The sequence below is a fragment of the Bos indicus x Bos taurus genome, chromosome 2, assembly GCF_003369695.1.
Source record: "Bos indicus x Bos taurus breed Angus x Brahman F1 hybrid chromosome 2, Bos_hybrid_MaternalHap_v2.0, whole genome shotgun sequence".
NCBI classification, from domain to species: Eukaryota; Metazoa; Chordata; class Mammalia; order Artiodactyla; family Bovidae; genus Bos; species Bos indicus x Bos taurus.
Genome location: NC_040077.1, coordinates 27,070,664 through 27,098,561, shown reverse-complemented (window position 1 = coordinate 27,098,561; position 27,898 = coordinate 27,070,664). Strand labels below are relative to the sequence as shown.

Below are 27,898 nucleotides of genomic sequence, written 5' to 3'. Positions count from 1 at the left end.
AAAGTACCACAGGATAAAGGATAAAATTAATCAATTAAGAATCCTGATTATGAAATTATAAAAACATCAGAAACAACCTAAAGCAAATAAATGAAAAGAAAGATCAGAAATTAATGACATATAAAACAAGAGGTTGAATAAAGCTTCATTGGTTCTTTGAAAGGGTTAATCAACAGAGCAAACCTCTGGCAAAATTAAGAAAGTCATGAATGTGAAAGTGTTAGTCGCTCAGTCAAGTCTGACTCTCTGCAGCCCCTTGGACTGTAGCTTGCCAGGTTCCTGAATACCATGGAATTCTCCAGGCAAGAACACTGGAGTGGACAGCTGCTCCCTTCTCCAGGGGATCTTCCTGACCCAAGGATCAAACCCAGGTCTCCTGCATTGCAGGCAGATTTTTTACCATCTGAGCCACCAGGGAAGCACAAGAAAGGCATAAATAAAGCAGCATTACTTCTAAGAAAAAAGGAGACACACTACAGATGCAGTAGATATCAAAAACCAAAATTATATATTATTAACAACTTCACACCAATTAATTTGCAAAAAAAAGTCAGCAAGGGACAAATTTCTCAAAAAAGTATGCCTTATCAAAACTCAGGAAGAAACAGAATAATTAAGTAATTCAATAACTATTAAAAAATTAACAAGCATTTTTCTAAAAGCATCTTCCTACAAGAAAACACAGGCTCAAGAGAGTTTTATATGTGTGTTCAAAAGCCATAAGCCCTTATTCAAACTTGTTCAGGAAACAGAAAAGAAAGGAGCACATCTCAACTATTTTCAAGGGCCTGGGACCGAGGATAACCACGATACCAACATCAGATGATGTTAATACACAGAGGAAAATTATAAGCCAATCTAATTCATGGTTCTAGAAGTAAAAATTTAAAGCAAATTTCACAAAATTGAATCTACCATTATTAAAAACAAAACTAAACAGATTGCACACCATGACTAAGATTTATTCCAGGAAGGCAAGTTTAATTCAACTTTTTTTAAAAGCCTATTAATATAAATCACCATGTTAACAGCTACGAGATGAAAATCCATACAGATACAGAAAAACACAATAAAATGCAACAAACATTTATAATAATTACTTTTAATTAACTGAAAATAGAAGAAAACTTCCTTGGCCTGCTCAACAAAAAAGAAAAGGCAAGTTTGGGAAATTACACATAGTGCAGTTTGGTTGGAAAGAAGATTTAAGCTCAAAAAGATAAACTGATTTGTCCAAGATCATGTATCAGTTTTAATAATAGAACAACAACTGGACCACATCTTAATTCTCAAATCTTTTCATGTTACCATGTTGATACTGGAAAGCAGAATTTTTCACACACACACACAGAGCATTTATTCAAGATTTACCATTATATAGATCACATTTATTTGAATCTTAAATACTGCCTCTTTCTGAATTTTTGTAAAAATCTATGCAGCTGAGTAAAATAATTTCTTCCTTGAAGTTTTTCCATTTGTTGCACCTTAGCCTAGCAGCTACCTCCAGCTTGCCTAGTTGATAAGGAAAGAGAGTAACGTGTCTATAAACTCCAAATATCCTTCACATATCTCATCATACATTGTTCACACTTCACACAACATGTTTAACAATACTATAAAAGGAGCTGATTCGAAATAGCTTGCATACTCTCCAGTTTACTTACTTAATTGACAAGACTCTTTTTCTACATAGATGAAACCCTTGTCTTTATTTAGAGTCTTGTTCTCGATTAGCTTGCCATTTTTTCAAGAATTACCTATACAGCTGTCTTTACCTGTTAAAAATTGCTGGACATCTCAGCAACATGCCTGTAGGTATTACCGAACATGTCAGCTCCTTTTCAAAGGTGTAATTTAAATTTCCCATTAAATAATTTTCTACTGAGTCTGGAAATGTGTTCAACATTGACAACTACGTATTAAGTTTCTACTGTATGTTAGCTACTATGCTATTTTGCTCAGTTGTTCGTGTCTAACTTTGTGCCATCCCATGGACTGTAGCCCACAAAGCTCCCCGTCCGTGAAATTTTCCAGGCAAGAATACCAGAGTGGGTCGAATTTCCTCCTCCAGGGGATCTTCCCAACCCAGGGATAGAACCCATGTCTCCTTCTTCTGCGTTAGAAGGCGGATTCTTTACCACTGAGCCCCTGGAAAGACACTATGCTAGCTTTATAGCTAAACAGGCAATTCACTGTCACGGTACACAAATTAAGGTATAACTAATTGTCGCTGTATCAGAATCCTCTGAACTGGAAGAGAAGCAACACTTTCTAATCCAATGGGAAATCAAAACTTTAAACCCATTAGTAAGACATTTTAGCAGATTTTGTGCTGATTCTGTTTTTTTAACTTAGTGATTGAGTTTAATTTTAGAGGTCTTGTTCCACTTTATTACAAAATGTGGAATAGGTTAGTGTACCCCATTGAGATTCCATTTCAATTGGTTTTACTACTTAGGCATATTTCTTTCCCATTTAAGAAATTGTATTTTGTATCTTGTATCTTGTGCTTTATTTCTGCATCAGGAAAGTTTTAAATGCTGAAAACTATTATTTTGTTTTTACAACATACCATCCTAAATAAAATGGATAGAGGAAGTTTAATGGACTAGCTTGGTTTCCCTTTCTTATGTGTTCTTAACCATTCAAAGCACAATTTTCATAATGTGCTTTAAACTTTAAAATTTAAGCTTGTCATTATTGTTCAGTTGCTCAGTTGTGTCCCACTCTTTGCGACTCCATGGAATGTAACACACCAGGTTCCCTGTTCATTATCTCCTGGAGTTTGCTCAAACTTATGTCCATTGAGTGAATGATGCCATCCAACCATCTCATCCTGTCACCCCCTTTTCCTCCTGTCCTCAATCTTTCCCAGCAACAAGGTCTCTTCCAGTGAGTTGGCTCTTCGCATCAGGTGGCCTAAGTATTGGAGCTTCAGCTTCAGCATCAGTCCTTCCAATGAATATTCAGGGTTGATTTTCTTTAGGATTAACTGGTTTGATCTCCTTGCAGTCCAAGGGACTCTCAAGTCTTTTCGAGCACCAGAGTTTGAAAGCATTAATTCTTTGGCGCTCAATCTTCTTCATAGTCCAACTCTCACATCTGGACATGACTACTGGAAAAACCATAGCTTTGACTAGATGGACCCCCAGTTAGAAGTGAAGAATGGTGGTCCTTGAAGAGAAATGGATCTAAGCGGAGAGTTTCCCATTAAGTCTCTCATCCCCAATCTTCATTTCTCTACCTTGCAGGTAAAAAAGATCTTTCAGAATCAATGCCTGGTGCCTTTTCACTCTATCGTTCAAAACATTATATCCAGAATTTGTGGTAGGATATGTGGTTTTTCTCTAGTTTTAATGAAAAAATTTTTTGTTCCTTGTTGATATATTTCAAGCAGGGAATTCAGTAAATATGTACTCACTATAATAGTCACCTGCTATCTTTTTTATGTTAAACATTTAGTGTTTATTTCCATTTAAAGAATAACATCCCTACTCTTAGCTCAGTTATCGTGCTTAATCCACCTCCAGACCTGGGTATCCCGAGGAGCTAACCTAATCCAATGTATATACTTTACTCTTCTGATCACCAGTGATTGGTTCAGAGATTGAGATGAACTTGAAATTGCTGGGGTTCATCCCATGGAATCTTAACCCAGGAGAAACAGCTAAGAAATGGATCCTGCTTATATAAACTCCAAACCAAGCCAGGTCCATAAAAACCAAAGCTGGGTTTTGATATGGCTTTCTATACTCATTTAAATGTAGGTATATTACAAAATAAAGCCAAATGTGAAGGTTTGCCTAGGAAAACTGGATAGTCTGCTCACTGAACTGCCTGTTAAAATATTCCTTTAGCCAAGCCCATGCTAAGACAGGATAAGATGATTATTTGTACCACACACTCCAATCTCCAGGGCAGTTTATCAGCCTTTCATCTCTGCAGAGACAGTATCAATCAGTGGTGCCTAAAAGCTGGTCTGCACACTGGGGATGGCTGAGTAATAACATTCCCACTGGCCCACAGCATTCTTAGATAAATTCCACTGCTATACGATGGTGAGCAGAACCCTGAGCCAAGTCCTAGACATGAGAGCCAACTGAGGGACAGTGCTCTGAAGCTCCCTCCAGCCCTGGCTAGACAACTGGCTTAACCTCCCCCACCAGACAGCAAGGGGAAGCCAGAAGTAGCTAGAAGCATGGAGGCCACTGCTCCATGGCTTTTAGGCGTGCCCAAGATATCCTGAGACAGTAGTATGTGGCTTCTACTAAAGCCAGCAGACCTAAGCACAACCAAATTTGTAAGGAAAAAATAGTGACAAAAATGAAATTCTATAAGAAAACTGACTGAGTTGTAGTCTGTATTGAATAGATTCCAAAGATGTCAAATATATGTCTATGGAAATTGCTTATGAATTTTCTACATTTGGATTTTCAAAATTAGATCCTTTTCTAGATATTTTAGAACACAATTTTCTTCTGGTACAAAGATTTGTCCTTTAACTGTAGATCCCTCTTGGTTTAAGATAAAACATTCCTTCCTTTAAGACATTAGGATGATAGCATTTACTCTGTGAAGTACATTTTAGAAATTGCAAACCACAGGTTGGACTCACTCCCTTCATTTTTTATTATTACTGATCCATGACTTCTAATAGCTTGACTTAAACCTTCTTTCCCAAGATTTTAATTAAAATAATTGACAAAAATCAGCACACAGAAATGTTACAAAAATAAAGATTATAGACAAACACCGAATAATGACAGTTTTTCAAAAAAGAGAAATACAAAGGGATAACGGTTTTTATACACTGTGTATATGTTAATTATAAACCAGGGCAGTAAAAGCTTTCCGAACGTTGGCAAGAAAAGCCGAAAAATTGTTGGTCTGCCTTACTTTTTCTTGAAATTCTGCGAGGCACTCAAGATGAGGAGCACTATCTGACACTAGAAGGAAAAAAAAAGGAGACAATATTTTTAGAAGAGATGTATTCCTAACTTAGACGCTCTCATATGATTCGAGTCGGTTCAATTCCATTTTCCTGAAATGCTTTCAGCACAGAATGACACACAAACTTGATTTTCATATCCTAACTATCTTTTGGACCTTTGCTTTGTTTAATCTCTAAATATTCAAATATTAAATACTACAATCTTGTTTCACACAGATGGTAATCAAGGATTGAAGAGCTCAGAGATACAGAACAGAAGGCAGATACATTTCCTATCATCTTTCCCATACATTTTAACTATTTAAACTATTTTAACAGTATTTTTTTTTAAACTGTTGTCAGTTTTCTGTGCAAAATTTGGCCTCAAATCTAATTTCTGACCACTCGGTCAAAAGAACAACTTTCAACGCCAACCCTTAATAACTGACAACTATGGAAAGAAATATCTGCTGTTTTACAACTGAAATGGGGATCATTAGAAAATGTAGCTGCTATTCCCAAAGTTGTATTTACGTGGCCAAATGGGACTCAAAGTCACAGCTAACAGTATGGCCCTCACATGCAGTTGCACCAGCTGGTACGTACTAGGAGCAAGTCTCCTGTGAAGGTGGTCGAAGGAAAGGAATGATACAACTTTCTCTACCATCAGGCTTGCCCTTTGTCCAAGAAGAAATTGAAGTCTGTCAGATTCCCAGTTCTTTGGCAGAGACTGCTTGGGAAACAAGGCCCATGACCAAAGCAGAGAAAGAACAGCAAAGAGCACCTGGTCCCAAATTTATACTGTAGACTCTATTTTAATACATTATCAAATACTATAACACTATATAACAAGAGAGGCTATCCAATTTAGAGAAAACTGAGAAGCTAGGTAGGAGGTTTTGGGATTTACTTTTTATTTATTTATTTATTTATTTTTGGTCACAATTCCATTTTTATTTATTTGAATTATCAATTATCCCTAGGTAAAGGCTACTAGGAAGGCTAAATTTGCTAAGAAAACAATTAATTTTAGAGTGCTCAAAATCTCTAGTCCATGTACCTTTACCAAAGACTACACTTTTGATTTTAATCATCAATACATGGCTCCTATAGATGGCTTGATACACACCATCAGATTAGAAGATATTTACCTTGAGAGAAAAAAAAAAAAACATTTGTACTTGAACTACATTCCTAAACTATAAATTCGAGTCACTAAGTCACATCAGGGAGCCAACTCAGCCGTTTTCCTGAGTGTCCATCTGCTATTAATACAAATACTTTGAGGACACAGGTATAAAGAGCTAAGAACCATTTTTCTGAATTCCAGTAAGTTAAGGATTATTTTAGAATCCTTAACATTAGAATAATAAAAAGAAATAAATAAATTTCCATTCTTTTTGTTCACACTATTGCCGAACATATAACTTCCCATACATTAAAGACCTTTCTGGATCACTGCAGAATCAGTAACGAGGCAAAATTATCAACATTTGGGATTTTCAGGATAGGATATTTTAAAATTTATTTTTTGGAAATTAAATTATCACATTCAAATTGAAAATCATCTACTTAGATCACATACAATATCCACATTTAGGCAGTCATATCCTTTATAGCTTTAGCTTTAAGTACTCTAAGAGCATAATTCAAACTTGCGTATGAAATACAGTGATCGCTGGTCTTTTAAGTCTTTCAGCCATTGTGGCACTGTGCCATCCGGAAGAGAAGTTACTTATTAAGGTTCCTGGATACTATCTATAAATCAAAATTATAGTCATTGCCTTTAGAAGACAATATCACAAGAAGCAAGACTGGAAAAGAAAGCAACAGCTTGTGGGAATATTACTTGCCTTCACGTTACTTTATGTTCTAAGTCAAATAACATTCCAGGATGCCAATCTTAAATACCAGTTAAGAGATAGGAGTACATACCTTCATAGTCCCTTGCTTCGTTTAGGCATAGGGAAAACATAAATGGGCGATCAGGATGCTTAGGGTCAATATCAGTGAATATAAACTGCAACTTATCACCTGAAAAAAGGGATTAAATTATTTAGTATGAGAATTATTTTATTGTGCCAAAGCTCTCAGTTGAGATGAGCTTTTTTCCCTCCATCTCTGATTAATATCTACACTGCTATAAAACAGTATTTCCTGATTTTGAGGACTATGAGAAACTTCTACTTTAAATCTAAAAATAATTTTAAAGCTTTAAAAGTGGTTTTGAGACAAAACTAAACAAAACACAAAAAAGCACCTCAAGATAACAGTGAAGATAAACTTAAAGACCAACGGATCAAAAGTTCAGAGCTACGCTTGCTTCAGTAGCACATACACTAAAACTGGAATGATACAGAGATTAGCATCATCCCTGTGAAAAGATAACATGTAAATTTATGAAGCGTTCCATATTTTTAGAAACCAACACAATATTGTAAAGCAGTTGTCCCCCAATTAAAACTAAATAAAATTTTTTAAAAAGTTCAGAGCTGGTCTTTATGTTCTCCTCTAAGCAAAGGTTAATATTTTGTATTAAAAACTCATTCTGACAGATAAGAAAAACACCAAAACTAAGGCAAACAGATTGATGAATAGAGGGTCCAATTTAAGAAAGAAGTATAATTAGTAAATAAATGGGGAAAATGGTCACATTTTCATTAATAATCAAAGAAATGTAATTTTTAAAAGTTTCTATTATCTAATCAACTGCCAGATAATAAAATAAACCAAAAAACTTTAAAAAGAAACTACAATTCTGGCACAAATAACAATGAAATGGGTACTCTTTACATTATACACAGATTGCATAAATAGTTGACCTAGCAGGCCTGAGACTTCTATCCCCAGAAAAGGTCTGTTTGCAAGACTGGTCCTTGTCTGGGGTATCAGAGATCCCCAAGCCTACCACAGGTTTGAAAATTCACTAGGAGGATTCCTGGGGCTCACCACTGGTTGTACTCAGAGCTATGATAACAGTGAAAGGATACAGCAAAATCAGCAATGCAAATAATTCCTGGGGTGAAGTCCAAGCAAAACCTGGCCAAGCTTCCAGAGTCTCTAATGAGGTTCCCTGGTAGACACCACTTCACATGTACTGTCACAATTCGATGCTGAAGGGATTAACCACATCCTATGTGAGTCCACTGGCTTAAGGCTCTTGAAAACTTGTTTCCTTTAGATTTTGCCCCACGTGACTTTTTCCTTTGGGCTGATTTTGTTTCACATCCTTTCACTGCCATAAATCTGAGCCACCCTGAGTCTTGTAAATCTTTCTAGTGAAATCACCAAAACAGAATGTAATCTTGGGGACTCCCAACACCATAAGTATTTCTATAAATTGACACATATATATGTAACAGTGGCAGAAATATTCCTATGCTTTAACGCAGTAATTCATCTCTGGGAATTTCATGAAAATTGTGCCCCCAAATGGAGAAGTCTATGTATGTCCACTATAGTATATCTAAAACTGAAAAATGTAAAATCCAAGTGTTAAACTTAGAGTAATATATAGGTTAAACAATAGATAAAAGACTGAATAAATTAAGCTACACTTATGGAATGAATTATTATACCACTATGTTAAAATTACCATTATGAAGGCTATAGCAATTAGAGAAATACTAATCATACAATACCAGTAAGAACAAGGAACAAAAAAATTTTTTGCATGCTGGCAACCATGCCTAAAATACATTTACTAAAATACTGGATGATAAATAACCAAGGCAAGAGTAATTACATTAGGGTGATAAAAGTTTTGTAATTTTTTCTTACTGTTTAAAAAGTTATGTGTGTTAACAATCTTAGCTGAAAATATTTTAAAGATTCTTTTCTACTTAAGACAGACTTTTCAAATATCCTATGTTTTACTTATATTAATATACTAACCATAAATTTTTCGAATTTCTAGTCCAAGTCGATCTTTATACAAGTCTGCAGATTTCTGTAGCCTTTTCAACCTCTCTTCATTAGCTTTGTTAGCAGTGGAAATAGCTATGATTAAAAACACATACAATGAGTATAGAATATTTTAAATAACATTCAGTTAATATTCTTTTAACTAATTTTTAAAAACTTTTAAACAACCATAAAAATGATACCAGGCAAATAAATCAGCTTACATTTACACTTACTACACTTTCTATCTCCACCAAGTAGTAAAAGGGGCTTCTGTTCATTTAAGCTGGAAGGAAAAACTGCATGAAAAAATACACACCAGTATTAAGAGGAATAAGTTTTGTTCTATTTTATTATAAAGCAGCATGAATAAATAGGCCAAGGACTTGCAAGCAGCAGAGAAACAGAAAGACTTCTTGTACACCATTTCGCTTTTTTTAGTTAGCCAAAAATGTATCAGTTGCTTCACTGGAAAAATATTCTATTATTTTAAATAGGAAATCAGCGTTATTTCATGCTAGTTTAAAACTTTTCTTCAAAAGTTAATGCAATATTCCCTAAGCAATACTTAAGAGTTGAAAAAAATAATGTCGATTCGTACACAAATTCTATAAGAAAAAGCATTCAAGAAACTAACTTTGCTATATTCAAGAGATTTTAGAATTGATTATTTCATTTATGGGCAAACAAGTCTTCTATCTAAAAGAAGCAGCTTTTTAAAAAAAATATAAAAGTCTTAGACAAAGAGGCTTTACAGCATGAAGAACACGCTTAATAGTTCCTGGCAGAGGATGCGTGATCAATGAATCTGTTGCATAAATTACACAATGGTTTCTCCCAGGCAAATCTTATTTAGTGAAACTGTCTCCCACTCTGCTTAATTAAACTCCCACAATAATGAAACTCAATTTCATTATTCTCTGGTTCTATTAGAAATCAAAAGAATCAGTCTTCATTAATGCATATATATGGAATCTGGAAAGATGGTACTGATGAAATTATTTGCAGGGAAGCAATGGAGACAGATTTATGGACAAGAGGAGGGTTAGGAAGGACAGGGTGGGATATATGGAGAGAGTAACATGGAAACATACATTACCATATGTATAATAGACAGCCAATAGGAATTGCTGTTATGCCTCAGGGAACTCAAACTGGGGCTCTGTAACAACCTACAGGGGTGGAATGCGGGAGGTGTGAGGGAGGGTCATTAGGGAGGGACGCTGGTATACCTATGGCTGATTCATGTTGATGTTTGGCAGAAACCAACACAATACTGTAAAGCAACTTCCTTTAATTAAAACTAAATAAATTTTTTAAAAGACAGAAAAAAAAGGTTCTTTAAGCAAAAGAAGGAAAATGAAACCCACTTAGCAAACTTCACAGACACCTTACAGAGAGAGATGAATGACTAGCTATGGCCTTAAAGTATGTTAGCTACTGCTGGCAATGAACTGGGGAGAAGGCAAAATGTACATAATTGTGAGCCATCACTACTTTGAAATTTAGATTGTTTTAAACACCTGTACAACTGGAAACTTACTTTCCTTCTTCCTAGCATATTCTTCCTTAAGATCCTGGATATTTGCAGTCAGTGCCTCCACTTCCTGTTTTTTGTCTTTTACTTCAGCAATCAACTTTAATAAATTCTCTTTTTTCTCTTGAATGAGCTTATTCTGTCTGCAGATTTCTGTAAGAAGCACAAAGTATTAGCTAGAATCTATATGCTTTGCTCATCAACATGTATCTATAAAAAGAGCAAAATACTGACTTTCACAAAATTAATGTTTTAATTGATAAGCATTTCCTGACGATTAAAAAACCATAAAAGAACAAGAATCTTTATCCTTTTCTATTTGTCTTTGAAAACAAAAATGAGCAGACAAAAAATGCATTTTTAAATGAGAATGCCAAATTAAACCAAGAAATACAAAATCAGATCATGACCTTTGCAGCTCTCCCCTTCAAATAAGTACATAAGGAAAACACCACCAAAGATGAACAAACTCTAAAGATGGCTTTTATTCTGAAATATACCAAAGTGATAGAAGAAAGGAGAGAGGAAGAAAGGAAGGTAAGGAGGCAGTGAAGAAGGAAGAATATACAGAACTATATTAAAAAGATCTTCATGACCCAGATAACCACGATGATGTAATCACTTACCTAGAGCCAGACATACTGGATGTTAAGTCAAGTGGGCCTTAGGAAACATAACTATGAACAAAGCTAGTGGAGGTGATAGAATTCCAGCTGAGCTATTTTAAATCCTAAAAGATGATGCTGTTAAAATGCTGCACTCAATATGCTAGCAAATTTGGAAAACTCAGCAGTGGCCACAGGACTGGAAAAGGTCTGTTTTCATTCCAATACCAAAGAAAGGCAATGCCAAAGAATGTTCAAACTACCACATAATTGCACTCATCTCACACGCTAGCAAAGTAATGCTCAAAATTCTCCAAGCCAGGCTTCAACAGTACGTGAACCGTGAACTTCCAGATAGTCAAGCTGGATTTAGAAAAGGCAGAGAAACCAGAGATCAAATCGCCAACATCCGTTGGATCATAGAAAAGGCGAGAATTCCAGAAAAACATCTACTTCTGCTTTATTGACTACGCCAAAGCTTTTGACTGTGTGGATCACAACAAACTGGAAAATTCTTAGAGATGGGAATATCAGACTACCTGACCCGCCTCCTGAGAAATCTGTATGCAGGTCAGGAAGCAACAGTTAGAACTAGACATGGAACAACAGACTGGTTCCAAATCAGGATGTGAGAACTGAACTATAAAGAAAGCTGAGTGCCAAAGAATTGATGCTTTTGAACTGTGGTGTTGGAAAAGACTCTTGAGAGTCCCTTGGACTGCAAGGAGATCAAACCAGTCAATCCTAAAGGAAATCAGTTCTGAATATTCATTGGAGGGACTGATGCTCAAGCTTACACTTCAATACTTTGGCCACCTGATGTGAAGAACTAACTTACTGGAAAAGACCCTGATGCTGGGAAAGATTGAAGGCAGGAGGAGAAAGGAATGACAGAGGATGAGATGGTTGGATGGCATCACTGACTCAATGGACATGAGTTCGAGTAGGGTCCAGGAGTTGGTGATGGACAGGGAAGCCTGGCATGCTGCAATCCACAGGGTCACAAAGAGTCAGACAAGACTGAGCAACTGAACTCAACTGACTGAACGGAAGAAGGAAGGTGGAAATCAAGACGTTCAAGAATAATCTAGATCAAGATATATGCAGGCTTTGTAAGGAAAAAAATGCAAAACTTGTCTCAGGCATACATTTGACCCAGTTATATGGAGAGACATTTTAAGCTTCTAAATATTATAAAGATGAAAATATTTCCCAAACCCATTTCTGTGTTTAATAAAGCCCCAGTGGAATTTGGAGGGAAGAGAAAGGGAAGATCCAACAGAAGTAATTACACAGGTGAGAACAGCTAGGAAATATGGAGAGAAAATAGTAAGAAAAGGGACTTGCCCTATCAGATTCAACAACTGTGACTGTGACAGCATTAACACAATAGTGGTGCAGTAGTTGACTACAACTCAGTTAAACAAACAAAAGATCACAAACAAATATGGGTATATTTAGGAAATTACTAGGATAAATATCATAAATCAAGAGGTAGACTGTTCCCCAAACAGTGCTGAAATCCAAAATAAAATCCACATTTAAATTATATATTTAAATGTAAAATGAAACTTTATGAAACCTAAAAGGCAGTATCTGTGAATATAAAATTAACTATATGGGGAAAGATCTTTTTACTTGAAGGCAAAAGGAAATTGAAGACAAAGGCAGGCAAGCAGACAAACTTATATTTGAATCAAATAAATATAAAAACTCTACTATAAGCTAGATACTTGCTCTTATATTTATATAAATTTACTCACGTTTCACAATAATACAACTATGATGGACGTCTTACTCTTTTTTAAAAGAGAAAAACCTAATATATATAAAACAGATAATCAACAAGGACCTGCTGTATAGCACAGGGAACTCTACTCAATATTTTGTAATAACCTGTAAGGGAAAAAAATCTGAAAAACAATAAATATGTATATATAACTGAATCACTTTCCTGTATACCTGAAACTAACACCCTGTAAACTAACCATAACTTCAATTAAAACAAAGAAGAAGAAAAAGAAATCTCAGCAGTTCAAAAACTTGCTCACAGCTTTACCTGCTAGAATGCAACGAACAGTAAGACCTGAATTCAAACTTAGGTCTTAACTTCAAAGGTCATGCTTTTAGCCATTAAACTATCCTCTCTCAACAAAGGTTACTATTCTTAATCTAAAGAAGACACAAATATAAATTTGAAAGAAAAGGACAAAGGAATGAACAAAGGAAACACAAAATGAAGATGATTAACAAATACAAAAGATAATTTAAACTCAGTAATCACAGAAATGCAAATAAAGCAATAAACATACCAATTACACACTTTTCTGTATTTTCTAAGACTTTGTGGACATGATCAGATTATGTAAGACATAATTTAAAAGTAAACATCTTATCAGAATTACCAGAAAGAAAAATGCTACTTTTTAAGGATAATTAAGTTGAATTTTACTGCAAAAGAGATGCAGATGTAAATGCCAAAAGTTCTCAGTGCCCCTCTGGCTTCTCAGCTGTTACCCGAGGACCTTGATTCAATCACAACTGTCGGTCCTCTTTTCCTCAGTTGTAAAGCAAGTATTTTGGCCACCTGATGCAAAGTGCCGACTCATTAGAAAAGACCCTGATGTTGGGAAGATTGAAGGCAGGAGAAGAGGATGACAGAGGATGAGATGGTTGGATGGCATCACCGACTCAATGGACATGAGTTTGAGCAAGCTCCTGAAGATGGGGAAGGACAGGGAAACGTAGCACACTGCAGTTCACGGGGTTGCCGAGTCAGGCACGACTGAGCAACTGAACAACAAAACACAAGTTTAACAATGGCTGTCCCATTTATTTACCCCACAGGATTAGGGTATCTAATGATGGTACGAAAAATTTTAAGCTAGTAAGTGGTACATAAATACCATGTATAGGAATGTTTTTATTCTAACATTCGAAGGATTGTGTGCTTTTCCTTCCTGCTGCTGGTTACAGAGGGAATGAGAAGCAGTAAAAGAGCATGGAAGCTTCAGGGCAGCTAAGAAAGTGGACCTGGGTAGAAGTCTCCTATAACAGCCTCCCAGGAGTTCCAAAATCACATGCCTTCAGGGGCCAGATAATAAGTGGTCAAGGCAAAGCAAAGCAGAAGAAACAATCAGGGACTGTAGCACATTAAGTACATGCGTCCCATGTAAAGACACTCTGATTTGACAGTGTTCAAAACATGGTTTGGCAAAATTTAGTATCTCCAGTGGATTTTGGCCTGTGGCTACAAGCCTGTGGTCTGTGTGTGAGAATTCAGTAAAAGCTGCTAATCCACTCTGGACAATCTGCTGCTAAGTTGCTTCAGTCGTGTCCGACTCTGTGTGACCCCATAGACGGCAGCCCACCAGGTTCCCCCGTCCCTGGGATTCTCCAGGCAAGAACACTGGGGTGGGTTGCCATTTCCTTCTCCAATGCATGAAAGTGAAAAGTGAAAGTGAAGTCGCTCAGTCGTGTCCGACTCTTCACGACCCCATGGACTGCAGCCTACCAGGCTCCTCCATCCATGGGATCTTCCAGGCAAGAGTACTGGAGTGGGGTGCCATTGAAAGGCAGGAGCAATAAAAATATAGAGAGAAAAACTGTCAGATTTTAAACCTACAACCAAAGAGCTGAGAGAACTAGTTTTTCAAAGTTGTGAAACTCATTTTAAAAAAACATGGGCATTTATACATCAGTGTGATGAACATGTACTGATTTTGTATTCTAGTCTGTGAAACTCATTTTTCAAAAATATGGGCACTTATACATCAGTGAAGATGAATCTCAGGAGCAAATGCTAAGTGAAAAGGGGACAGAATACATATTAATACAAAATGCTGCCACATATATAACATTCAAAACCTCAATACTAAAGTAAAATACTGACAGATTAGTTCTAGAAGGTGAGAAAAGAGGAAGGTATAACATAGGATGTTGTATTTATTAAGCTGGATTGTGTGCATGTGTGCTCAGTCCAACTCTTTATGACCCCATGGACTGCAGCCTGCCAGGCTCTTCCGGAATTTTCCAGGCAAGAATACTGGAGTGGGTTGCCATTTCCTCCTCCAGGGGATCTTCCCAACCCAGAGATTGAACCCACTTCTCTTGTTACTTCTGCATTGGCAGGCAAATTCTTTACCACTAAGCCCCCAGAGAAGCTGTATATACATATACATACATATACATGGACCATAAAGAAAGCTGAGCGCCAAAGAATTGATGCTTTTGAACTGTGGTATTGGAGAAGACTCTTGAGAGTCCCTTGGACTGCAAGGAGATACAACCAGTCCATCCTAAAGGTGGACTGGGTATTCATTGGAAGGACTGATGTTCAAGCTGAAGCTCCAATACTTTGGCCACCTCATACAAAGAACTGACTCACTGGAAAAGACCCTGATGCTGGGAAATACTGAAGGCACGAGGAGAAGGGGATGACAGAGGATGAGATGGTTGGATGGCATCACCGACTCGATGGACATGAGTTTGAGCAAGCTCTGGGAGTTGGTGATGGACAGGAAAGCTTGGCATGCTGCAGTCCAGGGGGTTGCAAAGAGTGGGACACGACTGAGCGATTGAACTGAACTGATATATATAAACACACTGTTTTACTTGTATGAGGGATTTTCTGAAGATGTTTAATCTAAAAAAACTCTATGATCTACTTCTACAGTTTGTCACATACGATTTTGATATTCCAGAAACATTTCAACCATCCGTTCTTCTTCCTTTAATTTCACAGACAGCTTTTCTGAAAGAGGAAAGGAGTTGAAGTTTCAATTCAGCTGAAATTACACTAAAAAACAGACAAGAACAACAAAGAATAACAGCATGTTATGAGTTAAATATAGGTACCTGCAAATGCTTTAATGGAGTCCTTGTAGGTTTCTCTTAGTCCCACCATCTGACAGGAGGTGTCACTGACAGTGCTTTTGAATTTATTCCAAAATTCATTTATGCTCTTATCAAATAGTGCCAGTTCATCCTCTACCATTTTGTAAGACAAGGCTACAAAACAAATAGGACACACTTTGTATTTTTTAAGTTACTGAAACCATATCAGCCACGTATTTTAGTCAAGTATATTTTTGCAGTTTGATATTTGCTAGAAAATGGTTAGCAACTTACTTTCTTTAATACACTGAAGTATAGTTTATTTACAATACTGTGTTAGTTTTAGGTGTACAACAAAGTGATTCAGTCATATATATATCTATATTCTATTTTTCTACTCGATTCCATTATAGTTTATTACAAGATTTCAATCTACCGTGCTATACAGTAAATCCTTGTTGATAGGGTAATGTGCATCCCTTAAACCCCTACTCCCATAGCAACTTACTTTTAACTCTAAATATCCCAGGGCATATCAAGCCACCGAAACTTAACTATGGTATAGGTGCAGCAGGAAATCAGAACACCATCACTCCCTAGGAATTCATTAGTAGCAATGACTGTTATCCCCACGCAACACTCACTCTGACCCTGGGAAATATGACTCTGCCTCCGTTTTCTCACAAGTAAAGTTGGGGACTGCTTAGACTCCTTCCAACTCTGACCCTTTTGATTCCGGCCTGGATTGCCAGGTCCCGGAAGGCGCAGCCCCAATCATGGGGTAAGATCCCACTTATCTACACTCCTTCCTCCTCCACCTCCAGATCAGGGCAGGTGGCAGTAAAATGGAAACTGGAGGACAGTTTAGTAGGTTTAGTCCAGGACCTGTACAAGTAACCTCGACTTTCCCGGCCTCAGTTCCTCCCCTGTGAAAGGATCTAAGATCCCAGGTCCCATTGGTTTTCTGTAACGCTACAACCTTCCCAATGACATAAAATCTCCTCAGAAAATTCGCAGACTTGTCTTCGGTGAAACCCCAAACCCCTCTGCCTTGTGGCTGCCCATTCTGCTCCCTAAACAGCAACAAGAGGTACATTTCAGACTCCGCCCCAAAAATACGCATTCCGCCTCCAAACCCACTTTCCCCTACCGCGACAGGCGGGTTTCGGAGCCCAGCTCAATTCCCACCTTCTCCGGCAGGCCTGAGCCCGGCCACCCGCCCCACAAGACCTGAATCGATTTCAATCCACAGCCGAACTCCAAAATCCGCTGCCGCAGCCAAGCCAGCTTTCCTATTTCAAACCTAAGGCGCCTTCCGCCTCCCGCCTTTGGGGTCCCATACGCCTTCTTATTGGCTTATAGCGTAGGCTCTTTCATGAAGGGATTGGTTGAGCTAGCCCTCTGGGATTCTCGCGAGAAAAATAGAGAAAATGGCATTCTGGGATTGGTAGTTCTTTTTTTGAGAACAGCCGACCTCGTCAGCTCTACTTCAGGAAAGTATTACAGCTCCTGGAGGACTCGCCTGACTGGCCATTCATCCTTTTCAGATAAAGGTTTCCGCAAAAAAAATATATAAATATTGAACTTTAATTGTATTCTGTTGCCAAGTATATAGCCTTTTCTTTAATGCTACAGGTAGCTTAAATAAAACTAAGGCTTCCCTGGTGGCTCAGAGGGTAAAGCGTCTGCCTGCAGTGCGGGTCACCCAGGTTCGATCCCTGGGTTGAGAAGATTCCCTGGAGAAGGAAATGGCAACCCACTCCAGTACTGTTGCCTGGAAAATTCCATGGACTGAGAAGCTCCTCAGAGCCTAGTAGGCTACAGTCCATGGGGTTGCAAAGAGTCGGACACGACTGAGCGACTTCACTCACTTAATAAAGCTTATAAAAATACCATTGCTTAATCTGTCTAGTGGCTGAAATATTACTGTTTATTGGCTAATAATAATAACAAATTCCAAAATTTCTTGACTCTGGTTTTAACCCTGTGAATTAAAACAGAAACATGAAAAGGCAGTAACTAATACTGGTAGTCCCAGCCGCAATAGAAACTCAGCAACACAAAATTTTTAATAGTGAAAGGGAGGGGCAAGATAAGGGTAGGCGATTAATAAATACAAACTACTATGTAAATAATAAACTACAAGAATATTTTATATAGCACAGAGAATATAGCCAATATTTTATGATAACTTTAACGGGAATATAATCTGTAAAAATATTGAAGCATTACCGTTGTATACCAGAAACTAATATAGTTTTGATTTACAATATTTTCAACTATACTTCAGTGAAAAATAATACATAAAAACTTTTTATAGCCAGGATTCTTGCTACCTGCTATCTCTGATTGGCTGTATTGTAGATTAATGTGAAAAGGAGAGTAGTAAGTCAGCGGTAATTTAAGGTTTGAGACAATGATGATGATGTTGATGGCAGAATTGAAGCTGTGTATTCAGCAGATCTGGTATTTTCAGGGAGAGGTATTGTGGGGAGGAAGAAGCATCATGAGTTATAATTTTAATATGTTGAGTTTGAGAGAATATTGTTGATGATATTAACAAAGTGCTAATGTCTTGCAGTCAATTTATTTCTTCAATTAATTACAAATAACAGAAGCAGAAGATATTAAGAAGAGGTGGCAAGAATATGCAGAAGAACTGTACAAAAAAGATCTTCACGACCCAGATAATCACGATGGTGTGATCACTCACCTAGAGCCAGACATCCTGGAATGTGAAGTCAAGTGGGTCTTAGAAAGCATCACTACGAACAAAGCTAGTGGAGGTGATGGAATTCCAGTTGAGTTATTTCAAATCCTGAAAGATGATGCTGTGAAAGTGCTGCACTCAATATGCCAGCAAATTTGGAAAACTCAGCAGTGGCCACAGACTGAAGGTCAGTTTTCATTCCAATCCCAAAGAAAGGCAATGCCAAAGAATGCTCAAACTACCGCACAATTGCACTCATCTCACACGCTAGTAAAGTAATGCTCAAAATTCTCCAAGCCAGGCTTCAGCAATATGTGAACCATGAACTTCCAGATGTTCAAGCTGGTTTTAGAAAAGGCAGAGGAACCAGAGACCAAATTGCCAACATCCTCTGGATCATCGAAAAAGCAAGAGAGTTCCAGAAAAGCATCTACTTCTGCTTTATTGACTATGCCAAAGCCTTTGACTGTGTGGATCATAACGAACTGTGGAAAACTCTGAAAGAGATGGGAATACCAGACCACCTGATCTGCCTCTTGAGAAATTTGTTTGCAGGTCAGGAAGCAACAGTTAGAACTGGACATGGAACAGCAGACTGGTTCCAAATAGGAAAAGGAGTACGTCAAGGCTGTATATGGTCACCCTGCTTATTTAACTTATATGCAGAGTACATCATGAGAAACTCTGGACTGGAAGAAGCACAAGCTGGAATCAAGATTGCTGGGAGAAATATCAATAACCTCAGATATTCAGATGACACCACCCTTATGGCAGAAAGTGAAGAGGAACTAAAAAGCCTCTTGATGAAAGTGAAGGAGGAGAGTGAAAAAGTTGGCTTAAAACTCAACATTCAGAAAACTAAGTTAATGGCATCTGGTCCCATCACTTTATGGGAAATAGATGGGGAAACAGTGTCAGACTTTATTTTTGGGGGCTCCAAAATCACTGCAGATGGTGACTGCAGCCATGAAATTAAAAATGCTTACTCCTTGGAAGAAAAGTTATGACCAACCTAGATAGCATATTGAAAAGCAGAGACATTACTTTGCCAACAAAGGTCCATCTAGTCAAGGCTATGGTCTTTCCAGTGGTCGTGTATGGATGTGAGAGTTGGACTGTGAAGAAAGCTGAGCGCTGAAGAATTGATGCTTTTGAACTGTGGTGTTGGAGAAAACTCTTGAGGGTCCCTTGGACTGCAAGGAGATCCCAGTCCATTCTGAAGAAGATCAGCCCTGGGATTTCTTTGGAAGGAATGATGCTAAAGCTGAAACTCCAATACTTTGGCCACTTCATGTGAAGAGTTGACTCATTTGGAAAAGACCCTGATTCTGGGAGGGATTGGGGGCAGGAGGAGAAGGGGACGACAGAGGATGAGATGGCTGGATGGCATCACTGACTTGATGGATGTGAGTCTGAGTGAATTCCGAGAGTTGGTGATGGACAGGGAGGCCTGGCGTGCTGCGATTCATGGGGTCGCAAAGAGTCGGACATGACTGAGCGACTGAACTGAACTGAACTGAACATTTCAACTCTGCAATAAGACTACCTGGGTTTGATTTTGCTAAATGTGATGATGGACTCCACCAATTTGCTAAGTGTGATGATGGGCAAGTTACTTGGTCTCTTTAATCTCAGTTTCATTATCTATAAAGTGAGGGTAATAATAATAATATCTTCTTCATATACCCTATGTGAAGGCTAAAAGAGAAAATAAATGAGAATACCTTGGACTAGGTCCTTGTAATATAAAATGGTTTCTTGTTATTATGATTTATATACTACCCACTTCCTATTCAATACACTATCCTATTAAACATATATAAATAAGACTTTAAATAGAACAAAATCTACAGTAGCAAAGAAAGAGAGAAATTGTTGCAATTCGATACTACCTTTAGCTAAGGCGATGCATATAGCTCCCAAAACAAGACAATCACACTACTCATACAATTTTGATTTTAAGGAAACATACATTCTGCTATGTCCAGATAAATACAGAATGCGTCCCTTCTACCCCAATCCAAGTTGAATTAATTAGTATTATCCATTTAATAATTTACCAATATTTCACAAGTGCAATTTTAATCTCAGCACAATGGAAACTAAATTTTTAACAATGATCAGAAAAGAGTTTCAGCAATTTCTTTAGGCCATTACTAATTCAAGATAAATTATTTCTTCAGCTTGTAATAATGCTTGGACCATTTCTCTGATGGAATCTAGACACACATGACTGATCCATGAGCAAATTGGAAAGAGCTCATCAGCAAGGCTTTGAGATATTCAAGACTGACACAGACTACAACTACATCTCTTCCAGTAAGATGAACATCTTATAGCTGACTTATTTTTTTGTCCTCTTTAATGGACTATTTTTGTTAGGTTGACTTCTAGTGTGAGTAGGCAGAAACATCCAGAAAATCCTCACAGAAGCAAATTCCTTATTATATATGTATACACGTCCTCTTCCTACTGTTTCTCTGTAGCACCCTGCCTAATACGTATGCATATACATTTTGTTTCTCCATTCATCCATTGATGATTATTTGAGCTGTTTCCACCTTTTGGTTATTTTGAATAATGCTGCTATGAACATAGGTGTACAAAGAATATTCAGTTTTAATTTCCCATAATTAAATTTTGGTCTAATTTTTGTTGGGCAGAATAGTTGATGCTAAAAAATACCTACATGAACGTGAAGTTCTACACCTTCTACCTCTCTACTAGTCCCTTCCCTGGTTCCTATTCTCCTCTCTAATCCTGAAATTTAGATGCTTCCTAAAGTCTGTGACTCACTTTTCCCAACAACTTATTTTCCAGGGCAATCTCATCTGATCTCAAATAGATGCCTCTCAGATTCATCTTGTCTTGCCCACTTTTCTGCACTTCAATCACATATTTCTATCTATCTCCTGGTCAGATCAGAAAAATCCCTCACTAGTAATATTTCAGAAACAAACTTTATCATTATCTTGATAAATATTCCCTTTATTTTAATGGCACTGGTGTTTTCCCAGTCCTCAAGTTCAGAATCTTAGGATCTTCCATGATTCCTTTATGGTTAACTGGTTGCCAACACCCACATGAGTGCATACTAGGTTGCTTCAGTCCTTTCCGACTCTTAGCAACCCTATGGACTGTAGCCCTCCAGGCTGCTCTATCTATGGGATTCTCCTGGCAAGAATATTGGAGTGGATTGCCATGCCCTCCTCCAGGGGATCTTCCAGACCCAGGGATCGAACCTGTGTCTCTTAAGTCTCTTGCATTGGCAGGTGGGTTCTTTACCACTAGCGCCACCTACAAAGCCCGCCAACGCCTACAGATTCACCTGTACTCCACCACCCTCACCTTCCCTTTCTTCTATTCAGACCCTTACTTACCTTCAGACTCTTGCCCTCCTGATCTGTTTTGCCTACCACTGCCACAATAATATTCTCAAAGTGCATACTATTTCTCTGTTCAAAACACTCTCAGTGTTCCTTCATTATCTTAAAAATACAGTCCATACTCCTTAGTGGCATTCAAGTCAAATCATTGAATGAAATGGTCTCAAGTTACCATTTTACCCTTATTGTTCAATTGTTTACTTTATATTTTAATAGAAATAAACAATGAGCCCTGTACTTCTTTAATTTTGCTCATATAGTTTCTGTTTGGGGTTTGAATATTATTATAAATAATTTATAATATACACAAAAGTTAACAAAATAATACAATGAATCTCTCATGTACCTGTCACAGGGCCCCAGCTATCATCAACCATTGGTCAACCCCGCTCTATCCAGACCCCATCCACTCTCCCAAACAACATATCATTTCACCCACAAAAATCTCAGTATGCTTTTCTAAAAGATAAGAACTTGTTTTGACATAACCACAACAGCATTAGCACATTAAAAAATTACCATTAATTGATTAACATTATTGCAATAAAATCTGTTTCAGAAACACAATTTTGACATTTTTGAGACAACTGAAAATTTTTTAAGGTTTCGGACTTTGAATTGTCTCATAAATATAAAAATGGAGATTTTGTCCTACAGTTTTTAAATGCAATATGTTTCAAATGGAATGTATTTCTCCATTTCATCCTACAACTTTACATTTCTAAATTCTACCCTTTGTAAAAAAAAAAAAAATAAAAAAAATAAAAAAAAAAAAATAAAAAAAAAATAAAAAAAAAAAATAAAAAAAAAAATAATAAAAAAAATAAAATAAAAAAAAAATAAAAAAAAAATAAAAAAATAAAAAAAAAATAAAAAAAAATAATAAAAAAAAAATAAAAAAAATAAAAAAAATAAAAAAAATAAAAAAAATAAAAAAAAAATAAAAAAATAAAAAAAAAATAAAAAATAAAAAAAAATAAAAAAAATAAAATAAAAAAAATAAAAAAAAAATAAAAAAAAATAAAAAAAAAATAAAAAAAAATAAAAAAAATAAAAAAAAAAATAATAAAAAAAAAAAAAAAAAAAAAGAAAAAAAAAAAAGAAAAGATAAATTCTACCCTTTGATCCAGGCTCAGTCACTTGCTACCTCCTCCACATAAGCTTCCCTAATCTCATAAACAGAAAGTTAAATCTGCTTTTCTTCTTGTCGATTTACTTGTCTGTTAGCCCCTAAGGGCAGTATGTTATTTATTTGTGATATTTACTTACATAAATATTTTCCCGATGAGACTATAAACTCCTTGAGGTGTGAGTTATCCCTGTCCTGAACAGTACATGTAAGAATCGTGTCATATACCACTAGTGCTTCTCAAAGTGATGTTCTTCATGCAACAGCAACACCCTCATCTAGGAATTTGTTGGAAATGTCAATTTTCAGACTGACCCCCATTCCTACTGAATTGAAAATTTTGGATGTGGGTCCCAGTGATCAGTGCTTTAGTAAGCCTTCCAGGTTATTCTGATGCACACTACAGTTGTCCTCCCCTGGAGAAGGAAATGGCAACCTGCTCCAGTATTCTTGCCTGGAAAATTCCATGGACAGAGGAGCCTGGTGGGTTACAGTCCACAGGGTCACAAGACTTGTACACGACTTAATGACTAAACCACAGAGTTTGAGAGTACACACAGTAGAAACTCTTTAGGCCATCTGTAAGGTATGAATCCAGCTATAAAGTGTCTTAACTCTACTTTGGAGAACATGAATAGTACTGCCCGATGGACAACTCCATTGGGTCCTTTGGTGATCCAAGGAAACAGGTTATAGATGTATAGGTCATGATCATTTCTAGAAAAGAATGCATAATGAGACTCGCAGAGGGTGTACCTGGAACATCTGTAGCTGGGTCACTGATAATAGTGTCATTATGGAATGCCAATATTCCTGGGATGCTAGCCAGAGTGGAGGTAATTATTTTCTGAAAGTCACTAGGGTATAAACTCAGTCTGAAATAAATCCATTTTACATTGCAAGGTGACACTGGAGAGATCTCAAACACAATTTATTTTTGAGAAGACAGATAAGCTTGTGGTAAAAAGATAATGACCATACACAGAGACATTAAAGGTCAGTGCCGCCAAAATAAATTTTTGCTTATTGCCACTACATCAGTGACACAAGCTAAGTCAAATATCTCTGAATGATGTTGTATTACAGTAAGTGCTACAACTCATAGATGAATGGTTCATTTTATAAGAATATATCTTGTGGTTATATAATATTTGGCATGGCAAAGCATATTGCAAAAATTCTAGTCTCTGACTACAAGTTGTAATCTAAGTAAAATAGGCAGTATTTACTGCAAATCCAAATCTTAAGAAAATCTAAATGAGTCAGAATAAGAAAGTTCTGGGTAGAACTGGAATCATTAAACTATTGTAATTAACTAAAAATAAGGCAACAGTACAAGATTTTGAGACTGGCTATAAGATTAAAAGATCTTTTTTATTGAAGTATAGTTAATTGACAATGTTGTGTTTGTTTCTAGTGTCCAGGAAAGTGATACATTCTTCTTCAAATTCTTTTTCATTATAGGTGATTACAAACTACTGAGTTTAGTTCCCTGTACTATACAATTTGTTTATCCTTATTTATCCCTGTACTATACAATTTGTTTATCCTTGTTTATCCCTGTACTATACAGTTTGTTTATCCTTGTTGTCTATTTTTTTATATACAGTATTGTGTATATGTTCAGAGAAGGCAATGGCACCCCACTCCAGTACTCTTGCCTGGAAGATCCCATGGACGGGGGAGCCGGGTGGGCTGCAGTCCATGGGGTCGCTAAGGGTCGGACACGACTGAGCGACTTCACTTTCACTTTTCACTTTCATGCATTGGAGAAGGAAATGGCAACCCACTCCAGTGTTCTTGCCTGGAGAATCCCAGGGACGGGGGAGCCTGGTGGGCTGCCGTCTATAGGGTCGCACAGAGTCGGACACAACTGAAGCGACTTAGCAGCAGCAGCATTGTGTATATGTTAATCCCAAACTTGTAATTTACCTCTGCCCCCAACAAAAAGAAATGTTTTCAATCTAGACATTAAGAGGAAAAATGTTATCAGGACAAATTGTGCTAAGGAGACTGAAAGATTGACGATAACTCTGAAGAGACGGAGGAAATGAAGGATCCTGGGCATAAGCACCATGGACAGCCACAGGATGGGATTCCTGTGAATTGTCTTAGAAATGGCTTTTCTGGGCTTCACTGATGGCTCAGTGGTAAAAAATTTTCCTGCCAATGCGAGAGACAGAGGTTCGATTCCCAATTTGGATCCCAAATGCCATGGAGCAACTAAGCCTGTGGGCCACAACTATTGAGCCTGTGCTCTAGAGCTCTGGAGCTGCAACTACTGAAGCCTTGGAGCCCATGCTCTGCAACAAGAGAAGCAACTGCAACGAGAAGCTCTCATACCACAACGAAGAGGAGCCCTAGATCACCTAGAGAAAAGTCCATGCAGCAATGAAGACCCAACACAGCCAAAAATAAGTAAACAAACAAACAAACAAATAAATAATGTGAATCTTATTTGGTGAATCAATTTGGGAAAAGCCTTGAACTCTACTATCTTTGACTTTGAAATGACCCAGTTTATCAAGAAGACTCTGTTATTGGTGGGAAAAGATACATTTGAAGATCATTAGTAGTGAAAAGAACCAACCTCCTGCATCTCCCTCCTGCTATGACCCACACGGGCTAAGTTCTGGGGAGCATCTCCACCCCAAGCAACTGGTGGCAGATGGCAAACTGAGGAGGACTAAGGAAATGCTTGAAAAGAGAGTTCCCATAGGAACAAAATCATAAATACATATACGTGCTGTAGAGCTGGAAGCAAATGCTTTACAGGTATAACGGGTCAAGCAAGCATTGTTTTCCTTTTCATCATTTGTCCCATTTGAAATTTTTTTGCAAGAACTGGTTTTAAAATTCCATTAAATTTTATAATTACGTAAGCTATTTACATGATTTCAAATTCAAATCTAAAAAATAAGAGTATTTAAAGAAATCAAGTGTTTCCCACTCCCTACACTGTATTCCCTTCATTTCTTTATAGATAACCTTAAAACATTTTAAACTGCTTATTTTCCTATTATCTTTAAGCATAAGCAGATGCGTACATATATTACTTTTTTCTTAGATAAACATTGTCTGTAATTTTCTTTACCTTAAAGAAGCTTTCTTGATCTGGCAACTTTATAATATCATCTCTAAGAAAATGAATTTGAGTTTAGATTAACTGACTCTTTATAAGTTAGCAGTCACATCAAGTTTTGTTCAATAATCTATTCATTTAAGAAACGTTTGCATGCATGCTTAGCCACTCAATTGTGTCTGACTCTTTGCAACCCTATGGACGTAGCCTGCTGGTTTCCTCTGTCCATGGGATTTTCCAGGAAAGAATACTGAGGTGGGTTGCCCTTTCCTCCTTGAAGGGATCTTCCTGATTCAGGAATCGAATCTTCATCTCCTTCATCTCCTGAATTGGCAGGCAGGTTCTTTACCACTGAGTCACTTGAGAAGCCCCCCAAAATATTTACTAAATAACAATAATAGACCTAAGGTTAGTTCCAGATTTTGTGGGCTTTAAAACTCCTGTAATGTTGGATCCTCTCTTTGAGAAAAAGAATAAAAAATTGGTATTATTACAACTCGCATCATCACTCAGTAATAAACTGCCATGGCAGGGACCCATGCAAGCTTCTCCAGCATCATGGAAAATCAGATCCTGCATGGGTTTGTGCTAGGGACTGTATTGGTGGTTCACACACACAGAAAACATGATCCCTTATTTTATGGAACTTGTACTGTGCAAGAGGTGCAGGAGAGAGAGATTAAACACAGACGCTCAAGACGAATATACAGTCACACATTGTAATCATGTCTCTGTTAATGTGCTGAATTGCATCCCCCACCCCCACCTCTCTGAAGTCTTAGGTTGAATTCCTAAACCACTGTAACTAGCAAATGTGACTGTTTTGGAATTAGGGTCTTTAAAGTGGTAAGTAACTAAGGTAAAATGAGGACATTAGAGTTGGGCATTAATGCAATGTGACTCATGTCCTTATAAAAAGAGATTAGGACAGAGTTTCACAGCAGGAAGACCATGTGAGCACACAAGGAGAAGACGCCACCTGCAAGCCAAGGACGGAGGCCACTGAAGAAACCAACCCTGTGACACCTTTATCTTGGACTGGCGGACTCCAATTTCTGTTATCTAAACCACCCAGTCTGATACTGCATATATTAGCGCTAGCAGAGGAATAAAATCCCTACAAGAAAAGAGCGTTGGAGAGAAAGCACTATTAAAGGAATGGTGAGGGAGCTGGTTGGAGAAGCCAATGCTGAGACGTATATATAAGCTAAAATAAGAGAAGATAAAAAATGATGAACTATGGGAAAGAAACAGATTTAGCAGTTCCTGTTAAGAGGTGAAAGAAATCAAGGTGTTTTGCTGTGGTTAATTATCCCATAGTCTACAGAAGCAGAGTCCTCAGGAGACAGTCTTTTTAAATTATCCACCTAAGATGAAAAGCTAATGTGCAACCAACTTCCTTACAGTCCACAGACTCTGAAGTACTGAATGAGTAAAGTTAAATTTTTAATTGTAAGACAAAATGTATTTGATATCATTCACATTATAATTTAAGGAAGTTTCTGAAGAAAGAATATGATAAAATTTATGGCTCAAACACATCTTAGAAAAAGAATAAAGCAAAGTAATGTCTTTCTTCATGGTTCATTAAAGAGATTATGGGAATTATAGAAAGTGATTATGCAAAAACAAAAAGGCCAAGAGTACAGACTCTGATTAGTCAAGGCCAATGCCTCACAGAGTCATGATATACCTGAATAAATTGATTTGTCCTTGACAAGCAAGCACATATCCTCATTTTAACTCAATTAATAATAAGAATTATAGGGACTTTCCT

General features: G+C 37.1%; 1 protein-coding gene and 1 pseudogene across 3 annotated transcripts; one reads left to right on the top strand and one right to left on the bottom strand.

The window, feature by feature from the left end:
* Window positions 1–955: 955 nt before the first annotated feature.
* On the bottom strand, window positions 956–17,146 carry SPC25 (SPC25, NDC80 kinetochore complex component). 3 transcript variants are annotated; one of them, XM_027558434.1, is made up of 7 exons: window positions 16,965–17,146; window positions 15,836–15,988; window positions 15,666–15,731; window positions 10,380–10,526; window positions 8,828–8,932; window positions 6,869–6,967; window positions 956–4,949 (listed from the first exon to the last, which is right to left on the bottom strand). In XM_027558434.1, exons 2-7 carry the CDS (start codon window positions 15,972–15,974, stop codon window positions 4,825–4,827), a joined length of 681 nt encoding a protein of 226 aa, XP_027414235.1. In that variant the 5' UTR covers window positions 15,975–15,988; window positions 16,965–17,146; the 3' UTR covers window positions 956–4,824. The 3 variants fall into 3 exon arrangements, with proteins under 3 accessions (XP_027414235.1, XP_027414225.1, XP_027414242.1); XM_027558424.1 differs by having other exon boundaries at window positions 17,003–17,146; XM_027558441.1 differs by having other exon boundaries at window positions 17,045–17,145.
* LOC113881489 lies at window positions 7,253–7,352 on the top strand (annotated as a pseudogene).
* Window positions 17,147–27,898: the final 10,752 nt, after the last annotated feature.

Coding starts and splice junctions, on each gene's coding strand:
- SPC25 (XM_027558434.1), bottom strand. CDS start 15,974: ATGGTAGAGGATGAACTGGCACTATTTGATAAGAGCATAAATGAATTT. Junction 10,527..15,665: donor GTTTCTGGAATATCAAAATC/GTATGTGACAAA, acceptor TGCTTCTTACAG/AAATCTGCAGACAGAATAAG. Junction 4,950..6,868: donor CGAAGCAAGGGACTATGAAG/GTATGTACTCCT, acceptor TTTTCCTTCTAG/TGTCAGATAGTGCTCCTCAT.